This window comes from Muscardinus avellanarius (genome assembly GCF_963383645.1).
Source record: "Muscardinus avellanarius genome assembly, chromosome: 1".
In the NCBI taxonomy this organism is placed as follows: Eukaryota; Metazoa; Chordata; class Mammalia; order Rodentia; family Gliridae; genus Muscardinus; species Muscardinus avellanarius.
In genome coordinates, this window is record NC_137786.1 from 122,466,203 (window position 1) to 122,481,822 (window position 15,620).

At 58.2% G+C, this 15,620-nt stretch overlaps 1 protein-coding gene across 1 annotated transcript; it reads left to right on the forward strand.

Annotated features, from left to right (window-relative positions):
- Positions 1–522: 522 nt before the first annotated feature.
- On the forward strand, positions 523–13,671 carry BCL9L (BCL9 like; the record flags this gene model as incomplete). Its single annotated transcript, XM_080691982.1, has 9 exons — positions 523–569; positions 1,418–1,519; positions 2,715–3,100; positions 3,721–3,840; positions 8,869–9,085; positions 9,192–9,276; positions 9,362–11,648; positions 11,991–12,257; positions 12,578–13,671. The coding sequence occupies exons 2-9, from the start codon at positions 1,494–1,496 to the stop codon at positions 13,669–13,671; spliced, it is 4,482 nt and encodes a 1,493-aa protein (XP_080548108.1). The 5' UTR covers positions 523–569; positions 1,418–1,493.
- Between the last annotated feature and the right edge of the window lie 1,949 nt (positions 13,672–15,620).

The window sequence follows — 15,620 nt, forward strand, 5'->3', positions numbered from 1 at the left end:
GTGTCTGGTGACTATGCTTCCCTGCAGGAGGCCAGAATGGCAGGCTGCATTCCAGCCTGGACTGGACTTTGGAACCTTCTTCGCAGGGACAGGGCTGGAGTAGGAGAGGCCAGACGCTCTTGAGTGAAGTTAGGGTTAGACTTCCATGGGATGACCCCTTCACCCCTAGTTCCTGCCCAGCCTCCAGCAGCCTGGCAGGGCATTGCAAAGTTGGGCCCGGACTCCTCCCCTCCCTCCCCCACTTTTTACAGTATAAGCTCCTGGGGGGAGGAGACAGGACACAGCAGGGGTCTGTGAGGTGTTTGTGCAAATCAGTTGGTGTATCTCCGGCCTTGCATGTATTTTATTGTGACCATCAGGCTCAACTTTCTAAGGCTCCCTTGTGGCCAGGACGCAGTCTTCTCATCTGCCCCAAGAGCCTGCAGCTCCCACCCAGCCCGCCACGGCCCGGGTGTCTGTGTGCCTGGGGCAGCCCTTGGGAGCCTCCAGCGGGCTGGCCTAGAGAACGCCTCTAGTTTCCTGGGCTCCGCGCGTGTCTTTGTCTCCCTGTCCACGTGTGAGCTGAGTGTGTGAGTCAGAGTCCTTGTGGGTCTCTGAGCCCCAGCCCAGCGGCGCCCGGGCCCGCCGAGCTTTTGCCCAGCCCCTCGCGGGGCCCATCCATCGTCTGTCCCTCGCACAGGCCCGGGAGAGCCACGCCGCTGCCCTGCCCGCCTCCCGCCTCCCGCTGCCTTGCTAGCTGCCTCGCTGGCTCTGCCCTCGCTCGCTAGCTCGCGCTGTCTCTCCGCTCGGGCTCTGCCGAAGGGGGCGGATGGGGGTGCAGGGGGGGAGGGGAGGCTCCTGCATTCTTGCGGTTGGGGAGGAATCTGAGCCAGCGTTACTGGTCTCAAGAAGAGCCCAGCTGCAGCCCCGGGGCCCCGCCAGGCCTCTCACTGCCCGCCTGGGCCTGCTGGGATGGGCACAGGCCAGGCCTGGAGCTGGGGGCGGGGCCAGCCCCCACCCCAGGCCCGCTCCTGGCTGCAGCGCCCCGGGGCCGGGCGGGCGAAGCGCTGGGGCGGGGCATGAGGGATTCCCGAGCCCTGCGTGAGGGGCGTGGCAGGGAGCGGGAGTCCCCCGGGCCGGAGCAGACCTCGCAGCAGCCCCACGCGGCACCTTGGCCGCCCAGCCTACCAGTGAATTCTGCGTGTGCGGTCTGGGGGGAGGGGGCTGGGAGGGGGCTGGCTGTAGACCGCAAGCCCCCTGAGGGCAAGGGACAGGAGGGATGTGCTTAGGGCTGGACTCTAAGGTCCAGCTCCCTTGGAGTAGTCCTCCTTTTCCAGCCCCGCCCTGCTTTCTCCCTTTCCCGAGTCCAAGTGCTGTTGGGGCCTCCCTTCTCCCCTCCCCAAGTCACAAGTTTTCTCTTTGGGGCTTGTTGCTGCAGTCCGTCCTTCAGTACCGAGTACCTGGCTGGGCCCTGGGCACGCACAGGGGCGGTAGCCCCACTGTGTGTGGGAGCCATGAGGATCCTGGCTAACAAGACAAGGTGTGTGGGTGTCCTGGAGGGCGGGCTATGTGTGCTGAGTTCGGGAGAGGGAGGGCCCAGTGGGGTGGCTTGGAGAACAAGCCCCCTGGGCACCTGGCTCCCTGGCCACCGGTGGCCTCAGGAGGGTGGACGGGAAGGACTGGCCCCAGGCAGGAGCTGCAGCCAGCCTTAGCACCCAGGCCCGGGGGCAGAGGGGATTGGCAGCCAGCCCTGCCAGCCACTTCTGGTCCCTTCTAGCTGTCCCTCCTAGGACCCTCACCCGCCCTGCTGTGGGTGTGTAGGCGCCCTCTAGCCTCAGTCTATCTGGGGTGGGAGCTGATGGGGGGTGGTGCCTGCTTCCCTCCCCCTCCCCTGAAGAAGCCGGCAGACAGGGCCAGGCAGCAGCGGCAGGACAGCAGAGCTGAAATAAATCTGAGCTGGTGTGGAATGAGGGGGGATAAATATCCTCTCCCGTGATGTGATCTTTCCAACGGCTATTAATAGGTCTCCGGGGAAGGGGAGGCGGTAGGGGGAGCGGGCTGGAGCTTAAAGGGCCCGCAGCCTAGGCTGCAAGAATCCTTGGCTTCAAGCTGCACTCCCTTGGTGAGACACACGCTCCCCTCCCCCTCGGGCTGCTGCCTTCCGGCCAGGCCTCCCGCCCACCCTCTTCAGTTCTGCCCCTCTAGCCCCCGTCTGGACCCTTGGGTACCACTGTCCTGAGTACTCTCCCCACCTCCCCTGGGGAATAGAGCTGGAGTACCAGCCTTTGCAGGTCCTGTGGCCCTTCTCTGCTGATGTTGGGACACAGGGGAGTTGAGATTTGAACAGTGTGAGGCTGCAGACCCCAGTGAGAGAGTTCTCAGCGGCAGAGCTAGAGCAAAGGGGGTGCTTGGGAGGCTGCAGTCTGATGGATTATAATGGGGGCCAGGCTGGGCACATTCTGTCAACTCAAGATCCTGTTTTCTGTTTGAGTTGTGGGGTCGGGGACAGGGGGATGTTGCCCCATCTTCACTCCCCAAGGTGGACAGGGGCATCAGCTCTGGTCAGAGGGGCTGTGGGGGGAGTGAGAAAAGAGCAGGTGGTCTAGAGACTTACTTACCCACCCCTACCCCCCACCCCCCTTCCCTGTAGGTGAGGCAGGGTGGGGCAGCTGAAGTCCAGGCATGCCTAGCCCCTGGCTAGGTTAACTTTGCACCTCTCTCCTGCCTTTTCCCAGGTTACCCCACCCCCGGAGGAGAGAAGCTCCAGGGAGCCCCCCACTGTCCCCCCGAGGCCACTGCCCCCCTGCCCCAGCCAAGCCAATGCACCCAGAAAATAAATTGACCAATCATGGCAAGACAGGGAATGGCGGGGCCCAATCCCAGCATCAGAATGTGAACCAAGGACCCACCTGCAACCTGGGCTCGAAGGGCGTGGGGGCAGGGAGCCATGGGGCGAAGGCCAGCCAGATCTCACCTAGCAACTCAAGTCTGAAGAACCCCCAGGCAGGGGTGCCCCCTTTCAGCTCACTCAAGGGCAAGGTGAAGCGGGAACGGAGCGTATCTGTGGACTCTGGAGAACAGCGGGAGGCGGGAACCCCATCCCTGGACACGGAAGCCAAAGGTACCCCATTGTCTTATCGGGAGACCTTAGCATGTTCCAGTGCAAGGCTTGGAACTGGCCCAAAGGCCATCTCTCTGTCCCTTTACCTGATTCTCATCCCACGTCCCCTCTAGCATTTACACATGGGCATCTTTCTCTTACCCTATCACACGTGAAAGGGCTACACTGAGGGATGGCTTCTGGTCTCAGCTCCCTGCCTCCCTCCTACAACCTTAGACAGGGACAGGGAGCTACCCTGAGGGGAGGAGCAGACCCACACACCTCCTGGGAGCCTTTGGTAGCCTGGCTGGTGGGAGCAGTTTGGGAACAGGCACTGGGGCCTGGAAGAGTCAGAGCAGCTTCCCCCTCCCCCCCAGCCCTAATTAGAACCAGTTGTGGTTGGGGATTATGCTGTGCTTGGTGTTGGGGGAGGGAGGGGAGACAGGCAGCCAGGGCTGGAGGGAGAAATCAGAAACAAATGGTGGTGTGGTGGGGCTGGGGACTGGCAAAATGCCCACCATGGCCTGGGCAGTGCCATCGGGGGTGGGGCATCCTGGATACCAGGCCTGGGGGGCTCTGGGTGTGGGAGGACCAGGCCTCTGCACTCACCCTTACCGGCTGCTTGCATCCTGCCTGGGCAGAGGTGGCACCCCGGAGCAAACGGCGGTGTGTCCTGGAGAGGAAGCAGCCATACAGCGGGGACGAATGGTGCTCTGGACCTGATAGCGAAGAGGATGACAAGCCCGTTGGGGCCACCCACAGTGAGTGCCCAGTGATGTCAGGATGCTGCCCCAGGAGGCCTCCCCCTCCTCAGCTGAGGTTATGGGGCCCAGGGTAAGCCAGCAGCAGCAGCAGCAGCAGCAGCAGCAGCAGCAGCAGCAGCAGCAGCAGCAGCTGTGTCCAGGAGTCCGAGCTGCTTTCCCCTCACACCTGTCTTCCCTGACCTGTGACACTCAAGCCCCTGCCTCTGGGTGTTCAGTGGCCTTCTGTCTCTAGGGACCCAATGGAGGAGGGTTCTCTTAGGTGGCTCTTTTCCTGGCCGCTCCACCTGCACCTCTACCGTGAATTCCTGGCTTCTACTGCCACCTACTGGTTAACAGAGGGAGGGCGGTGAAGGTCTATCTGCCCTGGGAGCTGGACAGTAGGCAGTAGGCTCTGCTGTTTGTTACAAAGCTGTGCTGAGACTGAGTGTGAGCTGACACTTGGCTGTCTCTGGTGCCCTTCTCTAACCTCTGACTGACTCCTGCCAAGTGCCCGGGGTATGTTCTCAGGATGAAGCTGGGCTGTGGACAGATGTCCACTCTTTTTCTTTTATTGATGGCATGTAATCAGGGCCTTTCATCATGAGGGAGGGGAGAACTGAATGCAGTCCCTGCCGGTGGGAAGCCTTGCACTCTATTTGGTTGCTCCCCTCAGTGCTCGCATCTGTTTTTGGAGGGGAAAGGGGGAGAATTTATGCTAAGAAACTATCCAGAGGATGCTAACTTGTGAACCTCTTGGCATCAAAGAAAGGAGAAAGAAAAAGTATGCTGGCTATGCTATTTAATTCTCACAGGCCCTTTGAGGCACAAGTCATGAGGTGTATGACAGGAGGAAACAGAGAACAGTGGGGTATTGTGGGAAAGGCAATCCCAGTACTTGGAAGGCTGAGACAAGAGGGTCACAGGTTCATGGCCAGCCTCAGCAACCTACTGAGGCTCTCTAAAACTTAATGAGACCCTGTTTCAAAATAAAGAAAAAAGCCGGGCGTGGTGGCGCACGCTTGTAATCCCCGCACTTGGGAGGTGGAGACAGGAGGATCTCGCAGGTTCGAAATCAGCTACGCTGGTTTAAGAGACCCTGTTTCAAAAAAAAAAATATATATATATATATATATATATATATATATATATATATATATATTATATGTCTGGGAGTGTAGCCCGGAGGGGAGGTAGAAGGGCTTCCAGGAACCCCAGTACTACCAAAAAAAAAAAAAAAATAGGGCTGGAGGTGTATTACAGAGGTAGAATACCCCTGGGTTTAGTTCTCACTACTACAAACGAACAAACAAAACAACAACCAATATGGAAGCCTCAGCAGCTGGTCAGGACTCCAAAGACCATCCAGTCCTAGGCCCCCTGCCCCCGCCACCCTGGGGAACTGACCAGTGGTCCATAGCTTCAGAATGAACCCTTCAGGGGTAGACCATGTCACTGCTTCCTGGGATAGGACTCGCCCACATCCCTACTTCACATTTGTAACGTTAGACTACACCATTGTAGAAATGTTGGAAAACCCAGGGAGATACAAAGAAGACATTGCTAAGATCCCATACCCAACCACAGCAAGGGCCAGGAGTTCGGGCTTCTTTCCCATTATGCCTCTCCCTCCCTGTACTGTGACAGCCCAGCACCTGCCTCTGGGTGCTCAGTGGCCAGCTGTCTTTGGGGACAGATGACTATTTTAGTTGTCCTACCATTTGATTCTTGAAGACTTCTTAATAGAAGAACAGGATAATGTAGACCTTAATAGCACAGGCTCAGAGATCAGAGTGCCTTGTTTTGCTTCCTAAGCCTCCACTTGTCATTCATTCATTCATTCATTCATTTATTTATTTTTTGTGGGTCTGGAGATGAACCCAGGGGCATTTGACCCCTGAGCTACACCCCTAACCTTTTTTTTTTTTTTTTTGGTGGTACTGGGGGTGGAACCCAGAGGCTTTCTACCTCTGGGCTATACTCCCAGACCTATTTTATACTTTATTTGGAAACAGGGTCTCACTAAGTTGCTGAGAGCCTCACTAAGTAGCTGAGGCTGGCTTCGAACCCGTTCAATCCTCCTGTCTCAGCCTCCCAGGCGCGGGGATTACAATCGTGCGCCACCACACCCGGCTTCCCAGACCTATTTTTATATTTTATTTGAAAACAGGGTCTCACCAAGTTGCTGAGAGCCTCACTAAGTAGCTGAGGCTGGCTTTGAACCTGTGCAATCCCCTGTTTCAGCCTCCCAAGCGCGGCAATTACAAGTGTGCACCACCACGTCCGGCCCCTATTTTGTGTTCTTTATTTTGAAACAGGGTCTCACAGAGTTCTAAAAGGCCTAGCTGAGGCTGTCTGTGAATCACAATCCTCCGGTTTCAGCCTCCCGCATGCTGGGATAACAAGTGTGTGCCACCATGCCCAGCTCCACTTGTTATTTATGAATTCAGAAAAGGACCTCTGTTTCCTCATCTGTAAAATTCTTTATTTCATAGGGTTGATATAAGGAGTAAACAATCTGATACATTGTAACTCATTTAGAATAGCTTAGCTTGCATGTTACCATTACCTAGAAAGTTCTTTTTTTTTTCTTTCTTTCTATATCAGGATTTTTGTTTGTTTGTGGTACAGGGGATAGAACTCAGAGGCCTTCTACCTCCAGGCTACACCCCCAGACCTATTTTATATTCTATTTGGAAACAGGGTCTCACTAAGTTGCTGAGAGCCTCACTAAGCTGCTGAGGCTGGCTTTGAACCTGCGCAGTCCTCCCATCTCAGCCTCCCAAATACTGGGATTACAAGTGTGCATCACCATGCTCGGCTCACACTGAGGGCTGAACCCAGGAACATTCTACCTCTGAGCTACACCCCTAGCCCCTTTTGTTTGACACAGGATCTTGCTAAGCTGCTGAGTGCCTTGCTAAGTTGCTGGGGCTGTCCTAGAACGTGTCTGTAATCCTTCTGTTTCAGCCTCCCAAGTATGGGGATTACAGGTATGTGCCACCATGCCTGGCTAGAATGTTTCTTATTGGAATAAACCTGGCCCTCCTCCTCATAGCGTGTATTCAGGAGCCTGCTGTGGTACTGTCTTTGGAGGGAGCCTTCACACTGAGGTTGGTTCTCAAGTACCCCCTGGAACTTCTGGAACTTTTTTTTTTAGGTACTGGGGATGGAACCCAGGGGCATTCTACATCTGAGATACACCCCAGCTCTATTTTTTATTCTTTATTTGGAAGCAGAGTCTCACTGAGTTGCAGAGGGCTTCACTAAGTACCCGAGGCTGGCCACAAACCTGCAAGCCTCCCAAATGCTCAGATTACAAGTGTGTGCCACCACGCCTGGTTTCCGCTCTTCTATGGAAAGTTGGGGAAATAAGGTGGAGAGCAGGGCCATTATGAAGTGGGTCATTCCAAAGTATTAAGGAGTAGGATCATTCCAAGGTTTATCCGAGGAGGTAGCCTGACACTGGGCCTGTGGAAAGTGAGTAGCTTCGGGTCGTGGTCTTGCATGGCCTAACAGTGCTGTCTGCAGGCTTGGTGTTTTGACTTACCTTTCTTAGCATGGGAATGGGTCCATCCAATTCACCTGACCACTGATGACCACAGGTGGACCTTTCCAAGGTTGTGGCCATGGGAGAGAACTTCTCTTGATGCCAATGGTGGCTGGTATATTCTAGGAGTGTTTCTGTGTGTCAACCTGTGATATTGTGAAATTTGTATTTGGTCTTGCCCTGTTTCCTGGCATACAACTCCTAACATCCTTGGAATCTGCAGAGGGATGTGTCTTTTTGTATGCTAATGAGTTGGCTGGTGGCTGGCTGCTCTTCTGGATGGGGACTGGTCACTGGACAGACCAATACAGGAACAGAGAGAGGGTCCTACCCCAAAGACTTCTAGTGAAAGGAGGAGGCTGAAGATTGAATTGGTCACTTGTGGCCAGTGATTTAATCAATCATGTTTAATGAGCTTCCATAAAACTCTACAAAGACTGGCCTTAGAGAGTTTCCATGTAGCTGGACATACGGAAGGTCCTAAAGGGTGGCGCTCCCAGAGGGGGTGTGAAAACTCTGTGCCCCTCCCACATAATTTGTCCCATGCCTCTCTTTGTCTGCATCCCTCTTAATAAGCTGGTAGATGTTAGCAAAGTGTTTACCTGAGTTCTATAAATTGTTCTAGTAGGCTAGTGAACTCTGAGGAGTGGATTCTGGGAACCATGATCTGCTGGTCCTTCACAAGTAGAACCAGCTGGTGTTTGCAGTTAGCATTGGAAGTGGGAACAGTGTGGTGGGCCTGAGCCTTTAACTTGTGGGATCGGATGCCCCCGCCAGGTAGATAATGTCTGAATGGAACCAAATCAGAGGATGCCTAGTTGGTGTCTGGTTGTTTGGCTGTTGGCATGCAGAAGTCCCCATGTATTTCTTGGTGAGCAGAGGCCACATAAGTCTGTGTTGATAGAATAGAGGGAAAATGGTTTGATTTTTCTTACATGTCCTCTCTCACCTTCTCTGTTTTTCAAATTGATATTTTCCTTTGTGACATGGCGAATATATCTTCTTGGTCTCTCCCATGTACGGGGCGGTGGATTAGTGTTTCTCTTGTGTAGATGAAGAAACTGAGACTCAGAGGGCTAACGTGCCTGGTTCATTAAGTCACAAAGTCACTTAGAGATGGGGCTGGGATGGAAAACTCTTCATTGTCTGCATCAGTTTGTGCAACCACTCTGCCTTCTCGTCTGGAGCACTAGACAGGCCAGGCACATGGACCACAGTGGGGCTAGGTGGGCTCAGCATCCCCACCCTGGGTTCAGATCTCCACCTGGTGGTGATGCAGGCCTGTGGGAGCCTGGTGGCCAGGGCCAGGTCTCCTCCTCCCTTCTGTCAGTGTGGCTACTACTCTTGCTTTGGGCAAGTGAGCATGAAGACTCAATTGGTGAAGACCCTGTGGGCAGGCACTATGAGACAGTGAGTGTTCCTGGGCAGGGGTGCCGGCTGATGCTCTGCTCTGCATCTGGGTGGCTCATTACCCCTCTCTTTGCTCTTTCCTTTTACAGATTGTAATGTAGCAGATGCAGCCATGGCGGCCCCGCAGCTAGGTCCTGGCCAAACTGCCCAGCTATCCCTCAGTGAGAGCAGCACACCAGGCCCCCCCCACCCCCCGCCACCAGGCCTTCGGCCTGATGCCCCTGGGGGTGGGGGCGGGGGCGGGGGTGTTCCTGGGAAGCCTCCTTCACAGTTCGTGTATGTCTTCACCACCCACCTGGCCAACATGTAAGTGCCTACTGAGTGTGCCTGGTGCCCCTCAGTGTATGGAGACAGGGTGGGGTGGTGAGGGTGCCCACCTCTCTGAGCTGTCCATGCCTGACCCCCTGTGCAGAGCTGCAGAGGCCGTGCTGCAGGGCCGGGCCGACTCCATCCTTTCCTATCACCAGCAAAATGTGCCCCGGGCCAAGCTGGACCAGGTGAGTGCAGGCCCAGTCTGTCTGGACTCCAGGATCGGTTGGGCTGTCTCTTAACTGTCTCACGCTCTGCTCTGTCCTCTTGCAGGCCCCCAAAGTGCCGCCTACCCCAGAACCGCTGCCCCTGAGCACGCCATCAGCAGGCACCCCACAGTCCCAGCCACTTCCACTGCCACCACCGCCACCTCCGGCCCCTGGCAGTGCCCCCCCCGCTCTGCCCCCAGAAGGGCCTTCCGAGGATGCCAGCCAAGACCTGGCCCCCAACTCAGTGGGGGCTGCCAGCACGGGTGGTGGGACCGGGGGCACCCACCCTAACACCCCGACGGCTGCCGCCACTAACAACCCTCTGCCTCCTGGAGGAGACCCCAGCAGTGCCCCTGGCCCTGCCCTGCTGGGGGAAGCCACCCCCACGGGCACTGGGCAGCGCCTGGTGGGCTCCGAGGGCCTGTCCAAAGAGCAGCTAGAGCACCGAGAGCGTTCCCTCCAGACACTGAGAGACATCGAGCGGCTGCTGCTCCGCAGTGGGGAGACAGAGCCCTTCCTCAAGGGAACCCCTGGAGGAGCTGGTGAGGGGGGCCCACCAGCAGCAGCCCCACCTGCCCCCCAGCAGACACCCGTGGCCCCTCCCGGAGGGCTGAAGAAGTACGAGGAGCCCTTGCAGTCCATGATTTCACAAACCCAGAGCCTAGGGGGCCCCCCGCTGGAGCACGAAGTTCCTGGGCATCCCCCGGGCGGGGACATGGGGCAGCAGATGAATATGATGATGCAGAGGCTGGGCCAGGACAGCCTGACGCCCGAGCAGGTAGCGTGGCGCAAGCTGCAAGAGGAGTACTATGAGGAGAAGCGGCGGAAGGAGGAGCAGATTGGACTGCATGGGGGCCGCCCTTTGCAGGACATGATGGGCATGGGGGGCATGATGGTGAGGGGGCCCCCGCCTCCCTACCACAGCAAGCCTGGGGATCAGTGGCCGCCTGGAATGGGCACACAGCTGCGGGGGCCCATGGATGTCCAGGACGCCATGCAGCTCCGAGGTGGACCTCCCTTCCCTGGCCCCCGTTTCCCAGGCAACCAGATGCAGCGAGTTCCCGGGTTTGGGGGCATGCAGACTATGCCCATGGAGGTACCCATGAATATGCAGAGGCCCGTGAGGCCAGGCATGGGCTGGACAGAAGACCTGCCCCCCATAGGGGGGCCCAGCAATTTTGCTCAGAATGCTGTACCCTACCCAGGTGGGCAGGGTGAGGCGGAGCGATTCATGACCCCTCGAGTGCGGGAGGAGCTGCTGCGGCACCAGCTGCTGGAGAAGCGGTCAATGGGCATGCAGCGCCCCCTCGGCATAGCGGGCAGCGGCATGGGGCAGGGCATGGAGATGGAGCGGATGATGCAGGCACACCGGCAGATGGAGCCTGCCATGTTCCCTGGGCAGATGTCTGGGGGCGAGGGTCTGGCAGGCACTCCGGTGGGCATGGAGTTTGGGGGTGGCCGGGGCCTCCTGAGCCCGCCCATGGGGCAGTCTGGGCTGAGGGAGGTGGACCCGCCCATGGGCCCGGGCAACCTCAACATGAACATGAACGTGAACATGAACATGAACATGAACCTGAACGTGCAGATGACCCCGCAGCAGCAGATGCTGATGTCACAGAAGATGCGGGGCCCCGGGGACATGATGGGGCCCCAGGGCCTCAGTCCGGAGGAGATGGCCCGGGTCCGTGCCCAGAATAGCAGTGGCATGATAGGTGGCCCACAGAAGATGCTGGTGCCCTCGCAGTTCCCCAACCAGGGACAGCAGGGATTCTCTGGGGCCCAGGGGTCCTACCAAGCCATGCCCCAGGACATGGGCAACACCCAGGACATGTTCAGCCCTGACCAGAGCACCATGCCCATGGGCACTGTGGGCACCACCCGGCTCAGCCATATGCCTATACCCCCTGCGTCCAACCCTCCTCCCGGGTCAGTGCACTCTGCCCCGAACCGGGGACTGGGCAGGCGGCCCTCGGACCTCACCATCAGTATTAATCAGATGGGCTCGCCAGGCATGGGGCACCTGAAGTCACCTACCCTCAGCCAGGTGCACTCACCCCTGGTCACCTCGCCCTCCGCCAACCTCAAGTCACCGCAGACTCCCTCACAGATGGTGCCCCTGCCTTCTGCCAACCCGCCAGGACCTCTCAAGTCACCCCAGGTCCTCAGCTCCTCCCTCAGCGTGCGCTCCCCCACGGGCTCGCCCAGCAGACTCAAGTCTCCCTCTGTGGCGGTGCCTTCTCCTGGCTGGGTCGCCTCGCCCAAGACAGCCATGCCTAGCCCTGGGGTCTCCCAGAACAAGCAGCCACCCCTCAACATGACCTCTTCCTCCACCCTGGGCAACGTGGAGCAGGGTGAGTCAGCCTGGCAGGCCAGGGGCGCGCTGTGGTGGGTGGGTCCTGCTGGAGCAGGTGGTAGCAGCCAGGTGGGGCTGTGCACATCTCCCTGGTGTTCTAAGCGATCACCCTTGGGACTTGAGGTCTCCGAGGCTGCAGGAACTGTTTGGACATGGGTGGGCCGTGTCCACGCGACATAGGGGTATATTGTGGATGGGAGTTATGGTTATGCTAGAGTTGTTTACTGGCAGTCTGGGGAGCTGACCCTTTCTTAAACCACCCTCCATGTCATATGAGCAGCCACATGCACTGTCTCCTCCCAGTCACCGGCCACCTTGCTCTGTCTCCTCACTTCTATAGGTGGCCCCCGAAGCAGCTCCTCAGCGCCTCCCGCCAACCCTCCCAGTGGTCTCATGAACCCCAGCCTACCATTCACTTCCTCCCCAGATCCCACGCCTTCTCAGAACCCCCTGTCACTGATGATGTCTCAGATGTCCAAGTACGCCATGCCCAGCTCCACCCCGCTCTACCACAATGCCATCAAGACCATCGCCACCTCGGATGACGAGCTGCTGCCTGACCGGCCCCTGTTGCCCCCGCCACCTCCACCCCAGGGCTCCGGGCCAGGTGTGGGGACAGGCAGGGGACCCAGAGATGGAACAGTGGGCATGGTTAGGAATTGCCCCTGTGGCCAGGGTTGGGAGGCCCGGGGCCCTGACCCCACTTCCGTAGTCATTTTGTGACACTCAGTGCAGAGAACCCAAGTGGTCTTTGCAGAGCCCTATGGTCCAGGGCCAGCGGGGCCAGAACTTGGTCCCTTCCTTTGTAGCTAGAGGGACTCATGGTGAAAGCTCTGGACGTTGAGAGCCCAGGGAGTGGGGAAGGACTGGGCTCCACACCTCTGTAGTGAGGACACAAAGTTTCTGACCCCCTTCTCTCTCCCTTAGGCATCAGCAACAGCCAGTCCAACCAGATGCACCTGAACTCTGCTGCTGCCCAGAGCCCCATGGGCATGAACCTTCCGGGCCAGCAACCCCTGTCCCATGAGCCCCCACCTACCATGTTGCCCTCCCCCACCCCTCTTGGCTCCAACATTCCACTGCACCCCAATGCACAGGGGACAGGAGGGCCTCCCCCAAACTCAATGATGATGGGCCCAGGGGGCCCAGACTCCCTCAGTGCCCCCTGCGGCCCTGTGCCCAGCTCCTCCCAGATGATGCCCTTCCCACCTCGGCTGCAGCAGCCCCATAATGCCATGGCCCCAGCTGGGAGTGGGGGCGGTGGGCCTGGCCTGCAGCAGCACTACCCTTCAGGCATGCCCCTGCCCCCTGAGGACCTACCCAGCCAGCCGCCAGGCCCCATGCCGCCCCAGCAACACCTGATGGGCAAAGGCATGGCTGGGCGCATGGGCGATGCCTACCCCCCAGGGGTGCTCCCTGGGGTGGCTTCTGTGCTCAACGACCCTGAGCTGAGCGAGGTGATCCGGCCCACTCCAACGGGGATCCCCGAGTTCGACTTGTCGAGGATCATCCCCTCTGAGAAGCCAAGCAGCACCCTCCAGTACTTCCCCAAGAGTGAGAACCAGCCCCCCAAGGCCCAGCCCCCCAATCTGCACCTCATGAACCTGCAGAACATGATGGCGGAGCAGACCCCCTCTCGACCACCCAACCTGCCAGGCCAGCAGGGCATCCAGCGTGGGCTCAGTATGCCTATGTGCCACCCTGGACAGATGTCCTTGCTGGGCAGGACAGGTGTGCCCCCACAGCAGGGCATGGTGCCCCATGGCCTGCACCAGGGGGTCATGTCCCCACCACAAGGCCTCATGACCCAGCAGAATTTCATGTTGATGAAGCAGCGGGGCGTGGGGGGCGAGGTCTACAGCCAGCCTCCCCACATGCTCTCCCCGCAGGGCCCACTCATGGGTCCTCCGCCCCAGCAGAACCTCATGGTGTCCCACCCTCTGCGACAGCGCAGCGTGTCTCTGGACAGCCAGATGGGCTACCTCCCGGCGCCAGGCAGCATGGCCAACCTGCCCTTCTAGCAGTCCCAATGGGGGCCAGAGCTGGGCAAGATTGCAAATGCGATAACCTGAGAACAATGTCTTTCCTCCAGTGTTGGGATGGCCTGGGTCCAGGGGTCGGGTGGAGGGAGGGAGGGAGGGGGCTTGTGTGTGGGGAGTGGCATTTGTGGAAACCAGATGTGCTGGCAGCTTGAAGAAGCAGCAGAGTGGGGTAGGGGTTCGGGATTGGGCTGTGTTCCGTTCTGCCTTCAGGGCTGCTCCTTTCCCACCCTCCGGATTCCTTTGTAGCCTCTGTCTCCTTTCTCTGCATACCCTGTTTCAAGGTTGCTGTGGGTCCTCGGGGTAGGCCTGGAGGAGAGGAAGGGTCCCCCTGCTGTCCCTCATGCCGCTATCTCCTCATCTCCAAGCCCCACTCTCTCCTCTTGGTCTCTGCTCCTACTCCTCTGCCTCCTGTCTTTTCCCGCCTCATCTCTCCCTGCTGACGTGGTTGCCCTGGGTGGGCAGGTGGCGGCAGAGCTGTAAATAGAGCGCTGCGCTTTTGTGCTGGCTTGTGCGTGTGCTGTATTTCTGTGTTTTTGGTAGAAGTCACACACCAAAAAAGAAAAAAAAAAAAAGATAAAAGAAACCCCTCCCCCTTCAAATGATCTCCCCTCTGTTTCCCTGGACCTGGGGACGGGCAGTCCTACAACCAATGTTACAGGGCCTCTGGGTCTGTACAAGACACTGTCGTGTCCCCTCCAGATGGTGAGATGATGCAGCCCAAACCTGCACTGAGGTGAGAGACCACCAGGGTTCTAACCCCACAGCAGCACCTGCCTGCCTGCCACTGAGTCGTTCAGGGAAAACTGTGTCTGCCCACTGCCAGGGTGCCGCTGCTGCCACACCTCAGCCAGAACTCGGAGCTCTTTGTCCCCAGTCTGGGGTGAAAGGAGAGAGGGAGGGGCGGTGTGTGTGTGTGTGGTTCCTTTGAGGAGCTGAGGAGGGGCTGGCACAATGTCCTGAGGCCTGTGGCTGTGGCAGCCTTGGGCTGCATAAACCCTGAGGGCCCTGACTCTTCCAGAGGCCACCACCTTCTCAACAAAGAAGGAAGGAACAGGGCTTAGCTAAATCGTCCCCTCGGGCCCCTTCCCCCAGGGAGTGGAATGGGGGAACCAGAGAATCCTGCCACCTGTCTCCACCTGCCCACTCGGTGGCAAGGTCCCTCTACCCAGGGCTGGGGCTGTGCACTCCATGTGTCTAGTTCATCCAGGCGCAGCCACTGCCTCCCCCTCACTCCTGCTCCTTCTCAGAAGAGCCCCTCACCCACCACCAGTCAGAGCCGAAGCCATACGCCACTGGGTTGTTTTGCCCCCCTCGGTCCCAGGAGTAAACACCTCTCTTCTCACTTCCTTTCCTGCCTCAGGAGGGGGCAGGCAGTGCCTGGCCTCCAGGGCCAAGGGCCATTCAAGACAGTATCCCCAGCCTTCCTGACCTGCAAGGCCCTGCCCCGCCTTGGCAGCTGTAACACAAAGGGAATTAATGCCCACCTCTCCCAGTCTGGTGCTGTCCTCCAGGTCCACCATCAGCCCGGCCAAGCACAGCTTTCTCCTCTGGGGCTGGCTGCAGGCTCCTGACTCTGCTCAGGGCCGGCGGCCAGGTCTCTGTGGTGGGTAGAGGGCTCCTGCCCTCCATCCTGCCAGGCACCCTGCCTGCCCTGCCTCTGTCTGGGCCCTGGACCCCTGAGGTCCTGCCCTGTCCCAAGACTCTTCCACTCTGAGCGTTTCCTGCCCCAAGGAGAGGGCTCAGACCACAGGGGGCCCAGTACCCTCTGGGTCCCATAATCTCTGCCACTAGCTTCCCCAGGTGAACTCTACAGGCCAGCCTTCTTCCCTCCATCCATGGCCATACCCCCAGCCATTTTGTACCATTATATAAATATATATATATATATAAATATAAATATATAAATACAATATGTGAAGACAACTTCT